At 41.5% G+C, this 24,171-nt stretch overlaps 1 protein-coding gene across 1 annotated transcript in view; it reads right to left on the bottom strand.

Moving 5' to 3' along the window:
* The window catches only part of LRRC8C (leucine rich repeat containing 8 VRAC subunit C), an 89,859-nt gene that overhangs the window by 15,677 nt on the left and 50,011 nt on the right, over positions 1-24,171 (bottom strand). The window contains exon 2 of the mRNA XM_060139603.1: positions 17,916-18,057. Within this exon, the coding sequence (XP_059995586.1) occupies positions 17,916-18,053 (138 nt within the window). The 5' untranslated portion in view covers positions 18,054-18,057. The remainder of the gene's footprint in view (positions 1-17,915; positions 18,058-24,171) is intronic.

Raw genomic sequence — 24,171 nt, forward strand, 5'->3', positions numbered from 1 at the left:
GGATTTCTTTATACATCTCCCCCTAACAGCATATGAGAGTACTTATTTTCCTACAACCTCAACAATTAAGTACAATATTTTTTCTATGAACTATAACCCCCAAATTATTTCTCTGGTTTAGACTTTAAATCTTAGTTATGACTCTATTATCACTGAAAGGAGTGAGAAAACTTGCTGCATATGGTGAAACAGCAGGCGTCGTTCCAATATGTTAATGTGTGACCCAGGGGTATTCTTTAGATTGTGATCTGTTCGTTTAAAAGATGGTGCTTTAACGTGGCTATGGCAAGTTGGATACAGACATGTAGACCGGAGCCACAAAGTGGCAGGTGGGCCAACAGGAAGGTGATTATCTTTTACCCTCCCTCCACTCCATAGATTCAAATACAACTGGTTCCAAAGGGTTGCACCCTGAAGCTGATTGTCCAGATTTGTCCCCAGTCTGATAGAACAAAACAAGCTATCTCTGCTGATCTGAGAGTGACCTAGCAAGAAACAGATCCCAAAGACCTATTCCCCAGGGCTTGTTCGGAGAGATACTAAGGACAGACTATCCATATAGTCTAAAACTATAAGGACAGTTTATAACTTATTGAATATCTACTTTATGCTAACCATTATAGGAAAATCAAGGAGGCATAACTAACGTTCTAAAACTTACTGAATATCTACTTTATTGAATATCTACTAAAACTTATTGAATATTTACTTTATGCTAACCATTATAGGAAAATCAAGGAGGCATAACTAAAAGCACTTACAGTCTCGTTGGAGAGACATAAATAGCCACATGAAAAGTCAAACAACAGTGCACGCAAGGCTGTATATATACCATGTGAATGATGTGGTAAATGAAATAAAAGCTAAGGCTTGCAGTGAGCAGAGAAGGATTCATGCAGTAGGAGCAACTTCATTTGGGCCTTGAAGCTGCTGGACTTGGATAGGTTTTGCGGGGAGGGTAAGGTCAGAACCTTGTGGGTTCCAGAGACAGGAGGCAAAGGGCTGCATTTGGGAAGAACAAGGAATAAGATTAAAAAGATGGGACCTCCCTGGCGGTCCAGTGGTTAGGATTCCGAGCTTCCACTGCAGAGGGTGCAGGTTCGACCCTTGGAAGGGGAACTAGGATCCTGCATACCGCACAGCGTGGCCAAAAAAAATTTTTTTTAAATAAATAAATAAAAAGATGGACTGTTGCTCTTCCTTTCTGAGGTAGACCCATTTCTCCTGGGAAAAGAGATGGAGATACAAGGGAAGGGAATTAACTTTCATGTCACTAAGTTATCAGTTAATGTACAAACTAATTATGTTCTCTCAGAAATAAGATGCTAGAAGACAAAGCATCTATCCTCAAGAGATGTGAGATTTACCTTCATCAGTGATAGGATTAACTCTGAGAATGCAGAATCTGTTTTAAGGCTAACTACTGAAAATATTTTAAGTACCAAGAAATCTTGTTGAGAAAGAAGGAACTGAAAAGGCAGGGAAGATGGTTTTAAAAGGGCGAAGATTTAAGTGATTTCATTCTCAGCAAATGTCATATTCAAAAGGCTTACTATTCTCCAAGTCCAATACATGTGTATTTGGGGGCAATCACCACTGGAGCACAAAAACAGGCATCCATGATCACCACACACACTGCATCACTCTCACTAACACAAACGAGTCCTTGTCTCCAGGGGAAATGGAAAAGCATAACTGCAAGGGTGTGGCATCATTTCCTGCCTGCTGTGCACATGGTATCTTTCTTCTTTAATGACAATGTTTAAAACTCATGTGTTGGTCAGGAAATAACACCCTGCGTATGGAGGAAGTTTAGACCCAGAGAGTAAAGAGAGAAAGAGAGCGAGCAGTCTAGAGATAATTGACAAACTTTCAGATGTTTATTAATAAACACAAGGGCTGAGTAAAAAGTCTGTTTTTATTGGTTGCTCATTTCCTCAATAGCAACAGGAAAAGGAGAGGCACAAGATCATACCCTGGCACCTCTGGGGCATGAAGGCAATGTCCTAGGGAAAAAAATCGAAGGGGTTGGAGGGGTGAGCTGATTAAAACTTAGATTTTTGAATTAACGAATTCTCTTGGTGATAAGGTATAACAACACTACACTTGCTATAGGATTCATCTGTACATGATTAAAAACCAGACATCAAGCAAATCTTCTCTAGTGAAGCATCATCAGAAATTTCTCTGCTTGAGGAACATAAAATGCCACCAGTCTGGTGGAAGAATTAAACATTGAAAAAGTTAAAGCATAATTACCCGAGTCATTACTATACATTAACAGAACAAAAGTATACAGTTAACTGGAGCAGTTTTTAAGTACTGATTTTCCCTCTATCGTAGTACCTGTGGAAACACAGTGTAATTGGCTATTATCATTTTACCTCCTAGACCAATAAGCTCTCTAAAGGCAAGCTCCAACCTTGTTGACGCTGCCTGGCACAAAGTAAGTATGTACTAAATATGAGGTGAATAAACGCACACTGTGCCCCCTCCCCAAAGGAAAACAAACGACAACAACGGCAAGTACACACATGTATAAAATCAGATGCCAGTGGACATCTGGAAAAATTTGCCTTAGCTACCTTCCTCTGAGATGAAACAGCTCACTTCACACAACCTCCAAATTGCCAAGTGACGTCAGCCTGGTGATTCCTAAAGCCGGAGCTAAGTGCTGACTCATTGAAGGTACACAAAGAGAGTGCCAGATTTGGGAGGCACAACCTATTCATTTCATTTCCAAGTGAAAGAAGAAACCATCACACCTACTTTAGGATCCTGTATGCATTTTGATACCTCTCTTAATAAAGGCAATTCTCCTACCGCTATGAATATACAGACACTGACTTTTCGAGGGTAAGGATGACTATACATACTATGAATGTTCATTTTTTTTAAACCCTTGGTTAGCCTGAGACTTTCCAGCCATCAAGGATGCTTTCGTTTCCTGTAGCTTGTATTTTAGTTGTATCTATGTTATGTTTTCTTCCCCTTTCTTTTGAGAAAAGCTTCTCCAGGACACAAAAAAAGAAAAATGAGGGAGCGGATGAGATTCAAAACTGTTTTCATTTTGCTTCATGGCATTTTCCCATAAGCCAAGTAGACTAATGAATTATTTAATCCATAGCAATTTTTTTTTTTTTTTTTTTTTTGCGGTACGCGGGCCTCTCACTGTTGTGGCCTCTCCCGTTGCGGACCACAGGCTCCGGACGCGCAGGCCCAGCGGCCATGGCTCATGGGCCCAGCCGCTCCGCGGCATGTGGGATCTTCCCGGACTGGGGCACGAACCCGTGTCCCCTGCATCGGCAGGCGGACTCTCAACCACTGCGCCACCAGGGAAGCCCAATCCATGGTAATATAAGATCTAAGTGGAAAGCATCCATTTCAAAGTCAAACCATGCAAGAAAATTCAGTGCATATACAAAAACTATGGATAAACATTAGGAACATATTGTTAGTGATTCATAACCAAGACAATTTGTTTCTGGTGCTTAAAATTTTGAAATATTTATAATTATGCTCTTGAAATAAGAAAAAGCTCTGAAGCAACCCCCAGGGACTGAAACTATAGTTCTGTACTCAACTGACTTATCTCTGGACACCCTGCAGTTCACTGATAAATCTGTGAGCAGTAGTAAGATAAAAGAAATCGGGAGAGTCCCGGAGAAACATAAATCCTCTGGGCTATCCACACCAGTGTACAAACAGCACAAAGATACAGAATTCTAACCCTGGAATCATACAAATAAACAAAAAAGTATCAAAAGAATCTTTTTAAAAAAAGATCATTTATTTTAGAAATTTTCTATAGTAATCAAAGCATAATTTGCTCTAGTACTCGGCAAGTGAATGATGTCAACTGCCAGGTTGCGGTAGCTGTACCTTGTTATGACAAGAAGACTTGTAGGAAAGGTAAGAGTCATGACAATTTGTCATTTAGGTGTGGTGGACGGTAGGAGAATTTTTTTCCCAGCCATTATGCTTTTTGGAAGTTAAGCTATCCTGGACTGCAGAAATACCATTAATTTGGTTCCACACATTCCAAGCGAATAGATCTTTTACCATATAAGGTGAATTTCAGTTATGGATTTTTCCTTTTTTCTGACTCATCTAGATGGCTGATCTCTGGGCAGGACTCAAGACTCTTCTTTGTTCCTCCTTACTTCTTTCTAGAAGGAGGGCTAGTAGACATGGCAACATTTAAGGAGTAGTATTAAACCTTGGTGCTCATAAGGGGTTAAGGCTCTGAGTTCAAGCAGGGGATCTCTTGGAATTAGTTTGTTTGGAGTCTCTTTTTAGAGCTCCTCTTAGAAGCCATCACTTTGAAGTCTCTCTTCTTCCTGGAAGTTGATGTGATAGGGTGGGTCTGGAGCTGCCTCTCTCTTGGAAGTGGATTATACCCTCGGAGGGCCAGGGGAGGATAGCTCTCCTCTTGGCTTTAGGGAGAATCAATAGTCAATTTCCTCCTCCCCACCCCTTCCTCACCCTGTCTCTTCCTTGCCCAGGTTCCCCTTTTCTTCATCTGGGCAAACAGAGATTAAAGTACAGGGAAAGAGGGTAAGGAGGCTTCCTGTGCTTCCTCCAGCTTCTGGTCCAGGTCTTCAGCACTTAGGCAAAGGAAGTCCTTGTGACTTAACCGAGTTCTGGCCTAGCTCACCAGGAGAGTGATAGTGAGGTTTGGGGCCAGAGCTTAGTTTTCATTAAATGTTCTTTTGCCTCTCTTGTCCTCTGTCTATATAGCTCCTGCAGATCCTCTGGGAGAGGAAGGCAGATAGCTGTGGGAGGGAAGAATTGGGCATGTGGACCTTGATCTCAGACTTCTCTCAATCAGAGGCCCAACTCATCACACCTGTGACATATGGAAATGCCCCAGATGAAGAGAAGGCATTTGAAGTCTGTAGTTTAAAAGACTAAAAATAATAAATTTCTATTTTACCATCATTTTTTTCATCTTATCTGTGAAGTGGAAATGATGCCAAGCCTGCTCCTTTAATAAAACTGGCTCAGAAAGGCCACGTATTTTACCCAAAATCACATGGCAGAGTCCATGTTTTCTGCTTGAAGCTCTGGGGAAAGATTTAACTCTTCTCTTTAATTTACTTGACCTAGCTGAAGTTATAAAAGTTAACCAAGATTTTATATTTCCGCTGAGCATATGAGGTTCCTTACAAGGTAAAATGATGATGTAACTGATGGCCTGTTTATTAGACAAAAGATTTGTGGCGGATACTGCAGAATTTCTAAAAATATTAAGTTAAGAAACCGACCAGTACAATGATACACAAAAGTGATTCAGAAAGGGATCTCTACAACATTGTCTCATCATGCATTAGGTATTTTCTGAGTCCAGTATCCAGCACCAACATTTTAAAACTTAACATCAACATCCCAAAACATAAGCTAATGTATTGGAATTTAAGATTACACAGCCTTAGCTTTAGGTATCGGTGCAAAGAATCTCACTAGCTCTTAAGACTAATATACCTTGAGTAGGGAGATGCCAACTCAAATTTAAAGTAGTTAACTCTAATATTGCCAGTTAGCATAGTTTATTTCTTAGGAGGGCTAAAGATTTAAACTTGCTATTACACGATGAACAGTCATGTGTACATTTAAAAGCCTTTACTCCTTTATTCTTAGAAATAAAGTGCTGTTACATCTAAAAAGCTGAAAGTCTTTATTCGCTAGACACTTCCATGTGGACATTTGCCCCACAAGTCTTATTCTTTGTAACACACCACAACACATTTTTTTTTTCAGGAATATAATTTAAACCATCCTACCTAGAATATCAAGAAACGTGATTTCCCCAGGTAGACTTAACTATCCTTCCTCTTTTGCAGCTATTGCAATATATGGTCATTGCAATATGAACACACACACACACACACACACACACCCCGCAGCAATTATCTTCTGTTTTAGAAGGATGTATATGAATGTCCATCTTTGCAACAGTTTAAACAACTTCAGGTCCAAGACCAAGTTTTGTGTTGTCAGAACTTAGCACAGTGCCTATAACATCGCATACTGAATAAACTGGTACAATGAATGAATGTGTTATTTTGCTTCTCCAACTATTCCTTAAGCTCCTTTGGGGCACAGATGGAGCCTTAAATTATTTTTTATTCCCAATAATACCTAACAGTGCTGGGAACCTAGTCAACATTCAATAAATATGCACTGATTTATCTGCAGTTTCACAGCAAAAATTTCATTAAACAGAACACTTCTTGCTATCAGCAAATACACTCAAGTAGAAACTAGATATTAATCCGTCAAGGAAGCTATAAAAGATTTCTATACTGGATGAGAACTTATACTAAATCACCTCTAAATTCTTTTCCAATTCTGAAATTCTATTATTTTTATTTTTAAAAGACATTTAACTAGTGCAGGACTATAACCTTCTTAGATTAGAATAAACGAATATCATGAAAATATCACCATTACTCAGAAACCACTAAATTTTAAACGAATTTTTAAAAATCTCCAAAAGACTAAAGTATACTAAATAGTTAATGAACATTAGCAAGCCCTCAAAAGTTCATTTGAAAACTCGTTGTTTAGAAAGAAGAAACCATTTTCCCACAAAACAACATGGAGGTTTTTAGACTCTCAGGGCAGTTCATAAAATCTATTCCATGGGTACAAGATCAAGTACTAATACTGTTACAGAACTCAATCAACACTCATAATGTGGTTTATTTGGGGATGCCCGAAATATTCTTCTCCATACGACATCTGTATGAATGGGCAATCATCTGGGTAAGAAAAACCTGGTTTTCACCATGGCATTCAACTTTACTATAAAACAACCACATATGGCCAAAACATAAATTCTCAGTTCTGTAAAAATATACTTCATTGGTCTCCTTGAAATGATTCTGTAACTTGCTCTACTGAGGTGCCTCAATGTCTATAGTTTCTTAAGTTTCTCTGTCACAACAGCATGATTTTTTTTTATACACAAATTTTGGCTGTAGTTTTCTAACATGTGAGGGCATATAACATATACAAGTCAGGAATTGTTGATCTATTATTAGCACATTTTTGCGGTACATCCTCAAAGGACTTTTTCTTTCAAGTTTATTGCTCAAGCATAAGGGCCTGTCTCCCTTCTCTGGCACTAGGTTTATGCTAATTATTCTAGAGAGGATGCTCCTAGTATTCCTGTCCAGCTCTGCAGAGTGCTGTGGTTAATCTCTGATGCTACTAAAGAGAGATCATTTGCTGCTGGCCGCTTTTTCTACGTTTTGCAGGGGAGATCTGATTTTTATCACCTTGTCGTTAATTATCCCACACAAAGCTTTCCTCCATCAGTTTATGATCCAGTTTTAAATTACAGTTTGTACAATTGTTTTTATTATTAAAAGAGTCAATGAATTCTTAGAGCTGCTGAAGCACATTGATGCATTCACTCAACACACATTTCTTGAATGTTAGGTCTAAGACACAAAGGTGGGTACAGATGTATCACACACAGATCCTGCCTTTTAGCAAGCTGAAGTCTTGAATGGGCCATGAGATATGTTCTTAACATTTGCTTCCACACACTTTGGTTAGTTAAGTGTCAACAAAGAGGTAATACTAATTGTTTTGGTAGTTCTTAAGGTCCCAGGTTCCAGATACCGCAGGATTAAATTCTTTTTCTTAACTCTGGCAAGTCTGAAGCTTAAATCTCAGAAGGCTGACATTTGCAGTAATGCTCAATTTAGGTCAATACTGACTTCAAGTCTTACACAGTGGATCCTAGCAAGAAAACACTGCAAGGGGCTACACTCCCCCGTGCTGTCTCTATATCTGCCACACTGGCCTCTTGTGATTCCTTTGCCTGGAATGTTCTTCTCCCAGATACCCACATACCTCCCTCTCTCAGTTCCTTTAGTTCTGCTCCAATGTGACTTTTTCAGAGAGGACAACCCTACTTAAAGTAGGACCCCTGTCCCTCTCTCTCCTTACACTGCTTTTTCCTTACAAAGCACTTACATCTGACATTATATTTTAAATGTATCTTTATTATTTTGGCAGGGCCTTGTCATTTTTATCACTGCCTAACCCCATTGCCTGGAACTATTTATTATATGTTAAAGACAAATGCGCATGGTTCTGTCTGAGGACACGTGGATTCTCCTTGTAGCCTCCCCTCCACCAGGCTATTCACTCTCTACAATGGGCATCTGCAATAATAGGAATCTCACTACCTAACATGACATTTTCAGAAAGTTGTTAACTTTTTGAAAGTTGAGTTTGTATTGAGCGAAAATCTTCTTTCCTAAAACTTCTGCTGTTGGTTCTATTTGGTGTTCTAGGACACGTGGAATCAGTTTAAAACATCTACACTTTCCACATGGCAGCTCTCTGAGCATCTCCTGTCTGTTCTCATAGTCCCATCAATCTTCTCAACTTTAGGCTATATATACCTTCAGCCAGGTCTCATATAAGGGTTTTTGGTCTCTCTTTTATGCTGGTCACAATCTCTTAAGTTATGGTGTAAAATACCCAGAAATTAGCACAGTATCTCTGTAATTCAAAGGTCTCAGTCCCTTTCCACAGCCGTTAAATGCTCACTGTACATTAGCACATGCCAAAAATGTCTCATCCACTTTTCCTCACTCACTCATCCCTTCATTCCACAGAATGAACTCTGGTGAGCACTTACACATGACCCACAGGACTGCTATTGTCTTTCATTCTGGGGATGTGGGAATGAACCCTACAGACGAGGCCTGGCCTTATAAAGTTTCTATCCCTAACAATTAGAGGTAATTCTTCCAACTAGAGTTTTGTTTTTGAAACAGAGGGATGCTAAATCTTAGAGCTAACAATTTACCCACTTGTGAAATCTAGAGTTAGGAAATTTCCTGCTTGTGAAATAGAATATTTGCACAGAGATTTATAAATTTACAACTGGAAAAGGGATGAGAATTAGATGGAGCTTCTGAAGAAATTAGTTCATGTAGTCAAAGTGTTTTGTTGTGTGTGCGGTGGGATTGGGGACCCTCGGGGCAGAGGGCTGAACTCTCCATATTTCTCAAGGTACAGTATGTTATCAGGTCCTGCAAAGCCCCTCCCTCCCCATCTCCTTCATCTCCTCTTCCTCCTCTCTGTTTCTTTTCTTTCCTTTTATCACCTTACACCATTCTATTCCTCTTCACCACCATAAGTGAGCACTCTTCAAATAAATTTTGGTATATGTTCACCAAGTTGCTTTTTCTTAAAAAAAAATCTAACTAGACTTTTCTTAATATTGCTTTGAATTTATAAACTAATTTGTGAGGACTGAACATCTTTGTAATATCAAGTTTGTGCCATCCAAAGACATACAATGTCTTTCCATTTATTCAAATTGTCTTATATGTCATTGACTAGGCATTTAAAAGTTTTTAAGTTCTTGTGTATTCTTTTTTTTTTTTTTTACTTTATAAACTTATTTATTTTTGGCTGTGTTGGGTCTTTGTTGCTGCACGCAGGCTTTCTCTACTTGCGGTGAGCGGGGGCTACTCTTCGTTGTGTGCGCGGGCTTCTCACTGCGGTGGCTTCTCTTGTTGTGGAGCGTGGGCTCTAGGTGGGCGGGCTTCAGTAGTTGGGGTGCGCAGGCTCAGTAGTTGTGGCCCGTGGGCTCTAGAGCGCAGGCTCAGTAGCTGTGGCACACAGGCTTAGTTGCTCCACGGCATGTGGGATCTTCTCAGACCAGGGCTCGAACCCGTGTCCCCTGCATTGGCAGGCGGATTCTTAACCACTGTGCCACCAGGGAAGTCTTTGTGTATTCTTGATTAGCTTAATTCCTAGATATCTGATAGTTTTTGTTGCCATTCTGAGTGGTATCTTATTTTTTGTTAAATCTTTTAGTTGGTATGTATCTTTCTAGTTGGGAGTGTTTGATTTCATAGTTTAAAAATTAGACACAAAACAATAACACTAGATTTAAAGAAAAACTATATGAAGGCCAGATGTCCCCAAACAATAGGAATTATAAAATAATAAAAATGCAGGATTTTACAAGAAAACAGTAGTATAGGGGACAAAGGAGCAGCACTCATTATTTATATTAAATAGAAGACTCCAGATATACCTAGAAACTTACTAGCCTTGTAATTAAAATGTAGTCCAGTGTTGGCCTAATCCTTAGCACAGGGTCACTGTATGGCTGGGAGGATCCAGATGTGGTCAGTGTTCTCAGCGAAATGGGAAAGAAGGGCCTTGGAGAGGAACCAAGCGAGGACAGAAGAATCCAAGTGGATCTGTTCGCCTGATAGGATGAGAGGATCGGGGAGGGTCTCCAAATCAGGGGTCCTGATTAGAAATACAAGATTATCTCCCTCCATATCATGATAAACCCACTTAATAGAGATTTTTAAACATGGATTTTGGCGATTTACAGTACAGGATCCACAACAGAGACTAAATATACAGTAAATCTCATTTGCTTCACATAGGAAAAAAATCCAGTACTCTGTCAGTGCTTTATTATTTGAGGGAAAAGATGTATTATTAAATAATCAATGGCAACATGGTCATAACAATCCATAATAGTGAAATAAAAGGAAATGTTCCCCATTCACTGACTGGCATTGGACGGCATCCGATGATCTAAGAAAGGCATTTAGATTCATGCCCTGTGTTAAACCCAAGCAAGTGAGGTGAAAGGCACTCATATATTATTCTTGTGGCCAGGAATTCACTGCACATTAAGTTGTCAAGGTGATAGATGACAAGAAATAAAGTTCTAGGGAAGAAAAAAGTATCAGTTTGAATAAACCACCATAACAAGGAAGTCCTAACTGAGGCATATTTTTGTTACTAGATGTAACAGGGATTCTGAAGTAGTGTTTCTCTCACAGCATCTACCGCCATCCCTACAGAGATGCGAAAGGTTTTCTTTAAAATTATGTTCACCGTCAAATGATTTTTGTTTCATATTCCCCAAAGACTGAAGTAGAATATTGACATGTCGTGGGTACACAGAAACTTTATAAAACATATCGTAGATGAGGTCTTCATTTTAAACCTACCCATTGGTGCTATCTGCTGTTTCATTAGCATTCTGAATTTCACCTTAAACAATAGGCTAATCTAAGTACGAATTTCTGAGTCTCCATCTGTAAATTCAGATCTGGCAAAAGAAAAAGATCTACTAGAGATCCCGGTTAGTATGGGACAGAGGACTGGGGGAGAGAGGTATTATAGAAGCAAGGATTCAGGGCACATTATCAAAATGAACTACTCTGAAATCCCTCTGCGGTCTATAATTTTTACCACCTGTGCTTTCCAGTGAACTGCCTGTGAGCATTATCGGCTGAAGGCCATGTGCCATGGCGTTGATGCTGATGGTTCTAAATCAGAGAAGCAGTTGAGTATGTACCAAAAATAAAAGTGGGGATTAACTCGGACCAAGCAGCTCAGATGCACCAAACTCTTGTCCAATGTGATCCTGCTGGCGTCAGCCAGTTTGCTCCTGGCGACTGGCTTAGTCCACAAGGAATTTTTTTTTGGTAGGTGGTTTCAAGTCATTGAAATCATTCCCTTGGCTTCCCCCCCCACCACCCAATTCAGAAAGCAGGAAATGTCTTTCCTGTGTAGCAGTCACAGAGCAGTCCCCTAGGGTTTTCAGGGGGCTTGTCTTCCAGTTCCTGCTTCTGGTTTCTAACTGTTAACTCTATATTTGGTAATGGCCTGACGATGGGCTGCTGTGGATTTGGTCATCATAAGATAACCTGGAGTCACGGAGCAGAGATCTAAAGCAATCTTATTTTTCCAGGAAGCAACGTGTTGACCTTTCAGGATTTCGTCTATTTTATTGAGTGTTTTGAGTAGTTGAATAATGTTGTTTATTTATAGCACAAGATTGGGTGTTTACGCTATGGGTCCTTGAGGGTCTGTGACTGTACAGAAATAGGATACGTACACTCTCCTGGTTTACAATGAGTTTATATTTGTTTCTTTCTGATGTAATCTAAGGAATGCTCTTTATGCATGCTCTTATCCCATGGCAGCCTTGAAAATAGCTACTTGCTCAGAAACGAATAAATATTTGTCAGATGAGTAAGACAAGTGTTGACTTTAATCCTTTTACATCAGGGCAAGAAAGAATCAACATCCCATTGATAGTCGATGACTTCCTCCTTCCCCCAGTATCTTTAAAGCTACATAGTGTTAAACCTATAGGCACACAATCTTTTAGGAATAAAGAGATAATGAAATAGTGTTTGCCATTGGAAGAAGCCATTTAGAAAATAGTCCAAAACGATTGGATTCCTAGTTTACCACCAGAGTGCTCTTCTAACCCTACTTAGATTTTGCTTTGTCGTGTTTTCAAACCCCAAGCGTTAACTTGTTTTGTAAGTAAGATCAGAATGACTGCACTTTCATTTCACAAAAGGAAAATCAAGGCATAAAAACATATTTTGATTATTGTAAGATCACCTTGGAAATGGGAAAGGATTTTGAGCTTCACAGAGAACCTTTTGTTTATGAAGTTATCAGTCATTAAACCAATTTCAGAGGATTATCATAAGAGAGCTAAAATAAGAGATTAAATTCTCCCCCTTGGAAACATTGCTTTCATTTGTAATATGAATACTGAGTGGTTTTACTTTCTTCAGTAATTTATATCTTATTTCTTTTCTCTTCAATGTTCACTATAGGTTGGAAGTTTTTTTTTTTAATAGCAGGTGTATAGTGAATAATCTTTTAGAGAATCTAAGCTGTAATTCAGAAAATCAATTCTTTTTATAACTTTCTATTTTCTCTTTTAGTCATTTTGCACTTGTTTTTATACTTAAAATCCTGTTTTACGAGCCAAAATTTGGCCACAGGATCTGTGCAACTGTAATGATTCCATAATATCCCACAGCAGGGTGCACAGGGGTGAAAGCCACATGCTGGAGAACTGACCTGAGATCTGAACCCTCGCTGCATCCCTCTTGGCTTTGGGGGCATTACGTAACCTTTCAGACGAGAATTCTCACCTGAAAGATGGGACTAATCTACTCCCCAAGGGTCCTTCTGGGAGCTAAATAAAGTACATAAGGATTCTACACACAGGTAGCACAGGTTCCTTACCAGTATCACTCGATGCGAGTGCTATTAGCATCCTGGATTCTGTGGGAATGCCCCACCCAGTGCAAGATGCCCCCGAAAATGCCATGAGGACCCATAATGAGGGCTTTGTGAAATGATCACACTAAATCTATTGCTTATGCTGATTTTTTCTTCCATTCCTCTTTTTTAAAAATGTATATTTTGGAGTTGTATACTCATTCTTTGAGAATTAGCTCAAATTCACCTCCTCAAGTCCCTAACTTCCAGTAGCTGAGATGACATCATATTTAATGCTCTTGAAATCTATCACCATAAAAGCGCTTACACACCAAATGGCACTGCTTCTGTATTTGTACAGTCTGTAGACTATTAGCAGTCTGACAGCAGGGGCTGTACTGTATTTCTCTTTCAGTGTTTCGAGCACCCCACATAATGCCTGACATATCTCGGGTGCTTAGGGATGTTTGTTGAACAAATGGTCCATCCCATATGAATTCTGAGCCTGGTAACCTTCATGTTCTGATGGAATCTTCCTTTGGGGTATTTCACATTTTTTAGAATCTTGACATCTCAGACTACACTTCCTGTACCCAACTGGCGTCCATATTCTTCTTAAAGGCTGTAAGGATAAAACAGGCCTGTGTGTGAAGTGTCCAGATTAGGTCACCCATCTGAGGAGCAGGTACTAAGCGTGCTGGGCAGGGTGCTAAGTGGGATGCTTCTGTGCAGCAGAGAGACATGACGGGGGCTGTGCTCCAGGAAGAGGGTTCTGACCAGGGCTCAGGAAGAGATGCTTAAGTTGTTCTTGAATCCCCTTCTGAACTCACTGTGGCCACATCCCTAAATGATGTTCATCATAGACATTTTCATAGGTCCACACTACCATTTTCATTTATTTTGTTCCAAGTTAGCTACTAGTTCTTATAGATTCTCTGTGTGGTTTCTCTTTTCTGCATTTCATCCTGCTATGAAATAAGTAAACAAGAGAAACGACTACATACTCCAATATAAAATTAAAAATTTAAAAAAAAAAAGGAGAAACGACTCCTGTGCTTGTTCATAAGCAGGTCCTGTGGCAGTGCTGGTGCTGCGCGTGGCACAGTAATAAGGACAGACACAGAGTCCTCCTGCAGATCTATGTCACCTCCCTCTGCTATTTCCCAAACTTGCCACTCCAAACTTCGCCCTTCTCTACTACCTACCTTGTTGCCACATCCTGCTACCTCCCTTACCTCACAATCTCTCAGCAGATGTGTCACTATTTCACAGAAGCTACAAGGCACACACTCCCGTCTTACTGTGCCTCTCCTCTCCTGCAATAAAATGCATCTGTAGCCATCGTTACTATTCTTGTGGAAGGTACACCCTCCACCCAAATCAAGGATAATCCCACCTGGATCCTGGATCCATCACATCCTTCCTCCTGACCATTCTTCTCTTACCCTGAACTACCGGGTCTTATATCCAACTGCTCACTTCTCCACTTGGATATCTAACATATTTCAAACCCAACAGGCTCAAAAACAAACTTTTTCCAAGTGGCTCAGGCCCCAAAATCTTAAGAGTCATTCTTGATTTCTCTTTTTCTCTCATACATATCACTCACGCTCAGTTCAATCTTCTAGCAAGTCTTAATGTTTTTTCCTTCAAAATATATCCAGAACCACGGCTTCAGTCCTGGTCCAAGCCATCTGATTCATATCTTCCCTGGATTATTGCACTAGCCTTCTCAGTAATCTCCCTGCTTCAGCTCTTGCCCCCCCCCATACTGTATTCTCAACACCTAGAGTGGTCTTGTCAAAACCTAAGTCAGATAATGCCAACCCTCCAAACATGTCTCACCCTTGTCAGAGCAAGGACAGAACCTTTACAGGGGCCTCCAGGCCCTACATGATCCGGCAGCTGTTACCTCTCAGGCCTCATTCTTCTACCACTCTTCTCCTCACTCTGCTGTAGCCCACTGGCCACCTGGCTTTTCCCTCAACATGCGAGGAATACCCATGCTTCAGGCCTGCGACATCACCAGGGGTCTTCCTAGGATCATCTCAACATTCAAACTTATAGTATTATCATAAACCTTATTTGGTAACAGAATCATTGGAAAGAAACAGGATTGGAGTCACAGCTTGTCAGCCAGGCAGCATCAGACTCTCTCCCTTTGGGGGAATCTTCACAACTGCCTGTGTGGTGGTCCACACCGCTGCCCAGGAGCTAGTCTCTCCCTAAGCTTCTCCACGATCATCTCAGATGCAAGAAAAAGAGATCCACTGTAGGCAGATTCCGGATTTACTCTGGCTTTGATGCCTTATGCTCCAAAGGAGCCAATAGCTCTTGTAACTCAGTAGATACACCTTCCATATATCAAGGGACATGCCCAGTTACAAGTGTCACCACAGTCACAGAAATCCCATCTATGGCTTCCTACCAGGCGCTTATCATTCTCCCAGCCCAGATGCAGTTGACCAATCAGCAGCCATTTATGCCATAAGCAATGTTGCCTAGTAACACAGTTAACATTCTACCTTTATCAGGCTCCCAGGGAAGCTGAGCTAGAAAGCTGAGAAAGCCAAATGTCAAATTCTCCTGCAGAAGGGGAGGGGTCCTGTGACTGCTTTGTTCATCGTGTCTCTTACTCTTTCTGTTCCCTCTGTCTGGATGGCTCCTCCTGGGACATCTGCAAGGCCCGCTTCCGTGACATCTGCAAGGCCCGCTGCCGCACCCGACTTCAGTTCCCTCCTCAGAAGTCACCTCCCAGTGAGGCCACCCTATTTGAGAACCACAACTCTTAATCTCACCTGCTGTGATCTCCTACCATCCTCGTATGCTTTATTTTCTTTTTCATTGTCCTTATTACCTTCTAACATATATAATTTACCAACTGATTTTGCTTATTTTGCTTGTTTTTTCCCCCACAGAATTTAAGTTCTTTAAGGCTGGGATATTTGTCTTTTATTTCTTTCCTCCGGCACTGATAATGCTTGGCCCCTAGAACAGTGCCTGGCACACAGTAGATTCTTCAACAACTATTTGTTTTATTTATGAATGAATTAATGCCCTTTCTCTCTTTCAAACTCTAGTTTTTCATTGGCATCCTTTTTTTTGGTGGGGGGAGGAGGGCAAGATATTTTCAGCCCACAAATAAAAAGCAGCATGGTGTTAGGGATTAAGGATAGGGACTTTGGGGCCAAACTGCTTGGACTTCAGTAAGGGTTTTGCTACTCACCTTGGAAGTTTCTCTAATCTCTCTGTGCCTTAGTTTTGCATCTATAAACGGGGATGATAATAGTATATCCTAGGGTTGGCATGAGGATGAAATGATTTAAAACATGTGTAAAGTGTTCAGAAGAGTGCCTGACACGTAGGAAGCACTAGATGTTAACTATTATTAAAATCAACATTAAAAAGGTCTTTATTTCTCCTCTGCACCACTTCTAGCTATTTCCCTCTCTCCTGGCTCTCCTTCCTCTCAGATGATCTACTTGAAAGTTCCATAAGTCTTTAACTCCAATTCACTTTTCCAACCAGTGACACTAAGATTTCTAATGCCCTATTTACTGCTTTTCTCCCCTTAGCCCGTGAGTTAGTTGAACCACCTGCCATCACTGACCACACCTGAGCCCCTCCTCTCTCTTGGTTTCCCCCCATCCTTATGGCTGCCCCTACTCAGCCTTCTCCAGAGGAGTCTCCTTTTCATTCATTCACTCTTTACCGTTATTCCTGACATCATCTCACCAACCACATTCTCCTGGGGTGACTCCATTCCCGGGCATGGCTTCAACTCTCATGCTGATGACACCCAAAGGGTGTCAATCCTAATGACTGTTTCCTAGAGACGTCATGTCCTTTCTCATAACCATGACTTGGAGCTTTCCTTCCTCTTCCTGGCACTTTCTTCATCCCCAGCTCCCTTTTCCTGACTGGTTCTCAAGTTTTAATATACCATTTCTCTTGTTCCTCTCCTTTGGACTTGCATAGAGCTTTTCAGAAAAAAAAAAAAACAACTCTAGCACAGTATAACCTTTTCTGTTGTTTGTTTATTTAGTTTCCCCCTAGAAATGAACTGCTTACAGGTATATATGTCCTCAAAGTATGGTGCCTGATACATAGATTTGCAAAAAATCTGGATTCAATATATGAATATACAGTATCTATATAGAACAATTTATGATTCAGGTACAATTTAACTCAGAACTAAGCATTGGGTAAGATAATATCTCATCAAAATGTCAGTCCTCCCAGAAAATCTTATCAGGGGTAAATATAAGAGATAAAGAAAAACATTCCATTTTAACAATATAAATGGCACTCTGGCTATACATAATATATTTTGCTATATTCTATATTTTGCTGTGGGTATAAAACCAACTTTGAAAGATAAAGGGCTCCCTTTGATGTTTGTGACATCAAATATTACTTGACTATAGTCAACTGCTCTTTGAGCTCTGTTAAATCTTACAAGTACCGTATTTACCTAATTAGGAAAGTTTGGGAAATCAGGCTTCAGGCTCCCTGCCATGATTACAAACACCATGCATAAGTACAGAAGAGCAACTAATACATACATGGTTAAAAATCACACACTCTTTTTAAAGAGGTTTCAACGGCTTAGTGACTTGCTCTGGCTCTGTTTTTTTTTTTTTTTTTTTCGGTACGCGGGCCTCTCACTGTTGTGGCCTCTCCCATTGCGGAGCACAGGCTCCGGACACGCAGGCTCAGCGGCCATGGTTCACGGGCCCAGCCAATCCGCGGCATGTGGGATCTTCCCGGACTGGGGCACGAACTCGCGTCCCCTGCATCGGCAGGCGGACCCTCAACCACTGCGCCACCAGGGAAGCCCCTGGCTCTGTTTTGACATGAGTCTAGGGACCTACCTGCAAAGTGCATCCGAACACACCGATCATCAGCATGGCCACGGACAAGTAATCGGTAAATACATCCCACCATGGCTTCAGAACCCGGAAGGCAGGCTGCTGCTCAGAGAACTGCCGGAACTCTGTCACCGGAATCATGTTTCTGAGAAAAGAGAGATTACTGGTGAATTAATTTATCCTTATGCACAACATACTGCATTGTTAACAGCATTTGAAATTCTGCTTCAACTCGTCGGATTCAGTGGTCGGAATCAGTCCAGGAGCTGTCACAGCACCTCAGAGTTTGAACAAGCTATTGAGAAATCCACCAATTGAGGAAATAAGGAGCCCCACGTCGAAAAATCAAGTACCTTTGCTAACTCTTGTCTAACCAGTGGGTGCCCTTTAGCTCCACATGGACCAGAGAGAGCATGACCCAGAGCCACCCGTTATTTCCTGGTCTCCCTTCCCCTAAACAGAGCACAAAGATGGCAGAAAGAGCAGAGCCCATCCTTTAAAATGTTTTTGCTATTTATCTTATCATCTTGGGTTTTTGCTTCAAACTATTTTTTTAAGTGTATCCTCAGCATTGGTTTGTATTAATTATTTACTAAGCCCTATTTGTAAAGCCTTTTGCTTGCTCCCTGGGGAAGGCAAACGACTTTGCCACTGGTCCTCTTCTTGTAAAAGGGACAATCTCATTGTGGGGAGGAGGTGTTGGGGAGAACTTCAATTTTTTTTTTTGCCCTCCCTCTTTTTTTGGTTCCTGTGCTTTTGACTTGATTTTTTTCTCTATTTCCTAAATTTCGCTGTGAACCTCAAACTTATCCTCTGACAGTTTTCTCTGGAAACACCAACTCTATCTAAATGACAGAGGATAAATGAATAAGGTGCACTGAGGCTCTGGGAAAAGGGGAAAAGAGACACATCCTTTTCTTAGCCTGTGTTGTCCTTTCTTATCGCTCAGTCCCGCTGCCTGTATTATGATCTAAGACTTGAAGGTAACCATCCAGCTACAGGGAGAAGGAATATTCTTTCCTTATCTCATGGCAAGGAATAAGGGTGGCCAGTGAGGGCCAAAAAGACAGTTTCTCTCCCTTTTGCCATCTTTGGATCCAATAATCTTGCTCTTTCCACCTGCCCTTGTTATTTAGTCTGATTAAAGGCAGGGAAAAGCTACATTTGGTGCTCATTCTTCCAAGCCTTTTTGTTTCCTGGATCTTCTCTTCCCTAATAGTGAATTAAAGGCTGTACAATAAACAGCCTAAAGAAAACCAGAGCCTCTTCTTTGAGTTCACTGCTGTTTATCTTTGGAAACTATTATAATGTGTTCCATTCCATCTCACTGCTTTATCTGACTTTTTCTTAAGCAGTCTTCCTTAACATGATGTTGAAAATTCAACCGCTTCATGCTGCTTTCACCTATGACCTACCTACTCGACATCTTTGCAGCATTTGATATGATTGCCTCATTTTATTGAAACACAACTTTCCTTTTCTTCTTTTTTTTTTTAACGTTTATTTATTTTTGGCTGCGCCAGGTCTTAGTTGTGGCACTCGGGCTTTTCGTTGTTGTGGCATGAGGACTTCTTAGTTGTGGCACGCAAACTCTTAGTTGCAGCATGCACGTGGGATCTAGTTCTCCAACCAGGGATGGAACCAGGGTCCCCTGCATTGGGAGTGCGGAGTCCTACCCACTGGACCACCATGAAAAGTCCCAAAACACAACTTTCTTAACTCTACTTTGTTACCACCACTGGGCTGGAAGTTTCTTGAAGGGGGAAAACCTATATGTTATGCATATGTGTGTTCTCAAAACATACGTTGCAGGCAAGCCACCCAAGCTACATGAAAAACTTCACTTATTCCTAGTGTTACTAGCATTTCAGACTAGTCCAAAGTTTGATTTTCCTGACCTTTCACGACCTTTTTCTTCTCAATGGATCATTATAATCTCATGGCCCCAAATGTTTTCTCGTCACAGCTATCCAGTGGCGGTCACAGACAGGCACGAACTCATCTTAACTTCCACATTCTGCCTAAAAGCTACTGTCTTGTTCTATTTTGCACCTCTACCACTTACCACAGTGCCTGGAAAACAAGAGGCCCTGAACAACTGTCTGTTAAATTGATGGGTGAATTCGGATGCTTGTTCGTGGAGCAATGCTCACTCAATCAGATTGGGGGGGACCCTAGCCAGCTACAGTGACAGCACTAACAAGTATGGTGCCTGTGCTGTAGTCTACACCCTTTGATAGATTTAGTTATTGTCTCCTTCATGATAACTTCCTGTACATCTTGGAGGGAATTGGGCTTGTTCTTTGAAGCAAGGAACAATTTCAGGAATAAAATATACCAATGTGTATTTTATTGAGAGCTGTGTTCTCAAACTTTTTGACCTCAGGATCCTTTCATGTTCTAAAATGTAGTGAGGAGGACCTCAAAGAGCACTTTTTAGGTGGGTGATACCTATCAATACTGGCCACATGAGAAATTAAAACCAAGAAATTTCAAAAATATATATTAACTCACTTAAAAATAACAAAACCATTACAAGTTAACATAAATTGTTATTATAAAAAATAACTATATTCTCCAACACAAAAACAATTAATGAGAATAATAGCATTGTTTTATATTTTTGTAAATCTCTTTAAAAGCTGGCTTAATAGAACATAGCTGGATTCTCATATCTGCTTATTCAATCTGCTGAGATTTTTTTTTTTTTTTTTTGCTGTACGCGGGCCTCTCACTGTTGTGGCTTCTCCCGTTGTGCAGCACAGGATCCGGACGCGCAGGCTCAGCGGCCATGGCTCACGGGCCCAGCCGCTCCGCAGCATGTGGGATCTTCCCGGACCGAGGCACGAACCTGTGTCCTCTGTATCAGCAGGTGGACTCTCAACCACTGCGTCACCAGGGAAGCCCGAGATATGTTGTTTTGATTGAAATTTATGAATCAAATATATGTGCAGTTAGCAAAAGGAGGACTTTCTTAACAGACTTTTTATATAATTGGGGATATTAACTTTTGATAATATATCAAACTAACTTGGTTAGTTGCAATATGGAATCTGAAAACTATATCAATGAACTTTTCAAACTCCTTGATGTTAAAACTCATTCGTCAGGGAGGACCTTCAAGATGGTGGAGAAGTAAGACATGGAGATCACCTTCCCCCCCACAACTACATCAAAAATACATCTACATGTGGAACCACTCCTATAGAACACCTACTGAACGCTGGCAGAAGACCTCAGACTTCCCAAAAGGCAAGAAACTCCACAAGTACCTGGATACGGAAAAAGAAAAAAGGAAAAACAGAGACAAAAGAATAGGGACAGGACCTGCACCAGTGGGAAGGAGCTGTGAAGGAGGAAAGGTTTCCACACACTAGGAAGCTCCTTCGCGGGCGGAGACTGCGGGTGGCGGAGGGGGACAGCTTCGGAGCCACGCAGGAGAGCACAGCAACAGGGGTGCGGAGGGCAAAGCGAAGAGATTCCCGCACAGAGGATCGGTGCCGACCGGCACTCACCAGCCTGAGAGGCTTGTCTGCTCACCCGCCAGGGCGGGCGGGGCTGGGAGCTGAGGCTCGGGCTTCGGTTGGAGCGCAGGGAGAGGGCTGGGGTTGGCAGCGTAAACACAGCCTGCAGGGGGCTAGTGCGCTACAGCTAGCAGGGAGGGAGTCCGGGAGAAAGTCTGGACTTACAGAAGAGGCAAGAGACCATTGTTTCCGGGTTCGCGGGGAGAGGGGATTAAAAGCGCCAACAGAAACGGGTGCGAGCCGCGGCTAGCAGCCGGGACCCCACAGACGGGCATGAGATGCTAAGGCCGCTGCTGCCGCCACCAAGAAGCCTGTGTGCGAGCACAGGTCACTCTCCACACCTCCCCTCCTGGGAGCCTGTGCAGCCCGCCACTGCAGGGTCCCGTGATCCAGGGACAACTTCCCCGGGAGAACGCACGGCGCGCCTCAGGCTGGTGCAACGTCACAGTGGCCTCTGCCGCCACAGGCCCGCCCCGCAATCCGTACCCCTCCCTCCCCCCGGCTTGAGTGAGCCAGAGCCCCCGAATCAGCGGCTCCTTTAACCCCGTCCTGTCTGAGCGAAGAACAGACGCCCTCAGGCGACCTACACGCAGAGGTGAGGCCAAATCCAAAGCTGAGCCCCTGGGAGCTGTGTGAACAAAGAAGAGAAAGGGAAATCTCTCTCAGCAGCCTCAGGAGCAGCGGATTAAAGCTCCACAATCAGCTTCATGTACCCTGCATCTGTGGAATACCTGAATACACAACGAATCATCCCAAATTGAGGAGGTGGACTTTGGGAGCAACTGTAGACTTGGGGTTTGCTGTCTGCGACTTATTTGTTTCTAATTTTTATGTTTATCTCAGTATAGATTTTAGCACTTGTTATCATTGGTGGATTTGTTTATTGGTTTGGTTGTTCTCTTCTTTTTTTATTATTTATTTAAATAATTTTTTTCATCTATTATTCTCTTTTTCATTCTTTTTTTCTCCCTTTTTTCTGAGCCATGTGGCTGACAGGGTCTTGGTGCTCTGACCTGGTGTCAGGCCTGAGCCTCTTGAGGTGGGAGAGCTGAGTTAATGACATTGGACCACCAGTGACCTCCCAGCGCCATGTAATATAAATCAGCGAGAGCTCTCCCACAGATCTCCATCTCAATGCTAAGACCCAGCTCCACCCAACTGCCAGCAAGCTCCAGTGCTGGACGCCCCACGCCAATCAACTAGCAAGACAGGAGCACAACCCTGCCCATTAGCAGAGAGGCTGCCTAAAGTCATAATAAGTCCACAGACACCCCGAAACACACCACCGGATGCGGCCCTGCCCACAAGAAAGACAAGATCCAGCCCCACCCACCAGAACAGAGGCACCAGTCCCCTCTACCAGGAAGCCTACACAAGCCACTGAATCAACCTCAGCCACTGGAGGGCAGACACCAAAAACAACGGAAACTAGGAACCTGCAGCCTGCGAAAAGGAGACCCCAAACACAGGAAATTAAACAAAATGAGAAAACAGAGAAATATGCAGCAGACGAAGGAGCAAGGTAAAAACCCACCAGACCAAACAAATGAAGAGGAAATAGGCAGTCTACCTGAAAAAGAATTCAGAATAATGGTAGTAAAGATGATCCAAATTCTTGGAAATAGAATAGACAAAATGCAAGAAACATTTAACAAGGACCTAGAAGAGCTAAAGAGGAAACAAGCAACAGTGAACAACACAATAAATGAAATTAAAAATACTCTAGATGGGATCAATACCAGAATAACTGAGGCAGAAGAACGGATAAGTGACCTGGAAGATAAAATAATGGAAATAACTACTGCAGAGCAGAATAAAGAAAAAAGAATGAAAAGAATTGAGAACAGTCTCAGAACTCTGGGACAACATTAAATGCACCAACATTCAAATTATAGGGGTCCCAGAAGAAGAAGAGAAAAAGAAAGGGTCTGAGAAAATATTTGAAGTGATTATGGTTGAAAACTTCCCTAACATGGGAAAGGAAATAGTCAATCAAGCCCAAGAAGGGCAGAGAGTCCCACACAGGATAAACACAAAGAGAAACATAACAAGACACATATTAATCAAACTATCAAAAATTAAATAAAAGAAAAAATATTAAAAGCAGCAAGGGAAAAGCAACAAATAACATACAGGGGAAACCCCATAATGTTAACAGCTGATCTTTCAGCAGAAACTCTGCAAGCTAGAAGGGAGTGGCAGGACATATTTAAAGTGATGAAAGGGAAAAACATACAACCAAGATTACTCTACCCAGCAAGGATCTCATTCAGATTCGATGGAGAAATTAAAACCTTTACAGACAAGCAAAAGCTAAGAGAATTCAGCACCACCAAACCAGCTTTACAACAAATGCTAAAGGAACTTCTCTAAGCGGGAAACACAAGAGAAGGAAGAGACATACAAAAACAAACTCAAAACAATTAAGAAAATGGTAATAGGAACATACAAATTGATAATTACTTAAATGTAAATGGATTAAATGCTGCAACCACATGACACAGACTGGCTGAATGGATACAAAAACAAGACCCATATATATGTTGTCTACAAGAGACCCACTTCAGACCTAGGGACACATACAGACAAAGTGATGGGATGGAAAAAGATATTCCATGCAAATGGAAATCAGAAGAAAGCTGGAGTAGCAATTCTCATATCAGACAAAATAGACTTTAAGATAAAGACTATTACAAGAGACAAAGAAGGACACTACATAATGATCAAGGGATCGA

This window comes from Lagenorhynchus albirostris, chromosome 2 (assembly GCF_949774975.1).
Source record: "Lagenorhynchus albirostris chromosome 2, mLagAlb1.1, whole genome shotgun sequence".
Classification (NCBI taxonomy): Eukaryota; Metazoa; Chordata; class Mammalia; order Artiodactyla; family Delphinidae; genus Lagenorhynchus; species Lagenorhynchus albirostris.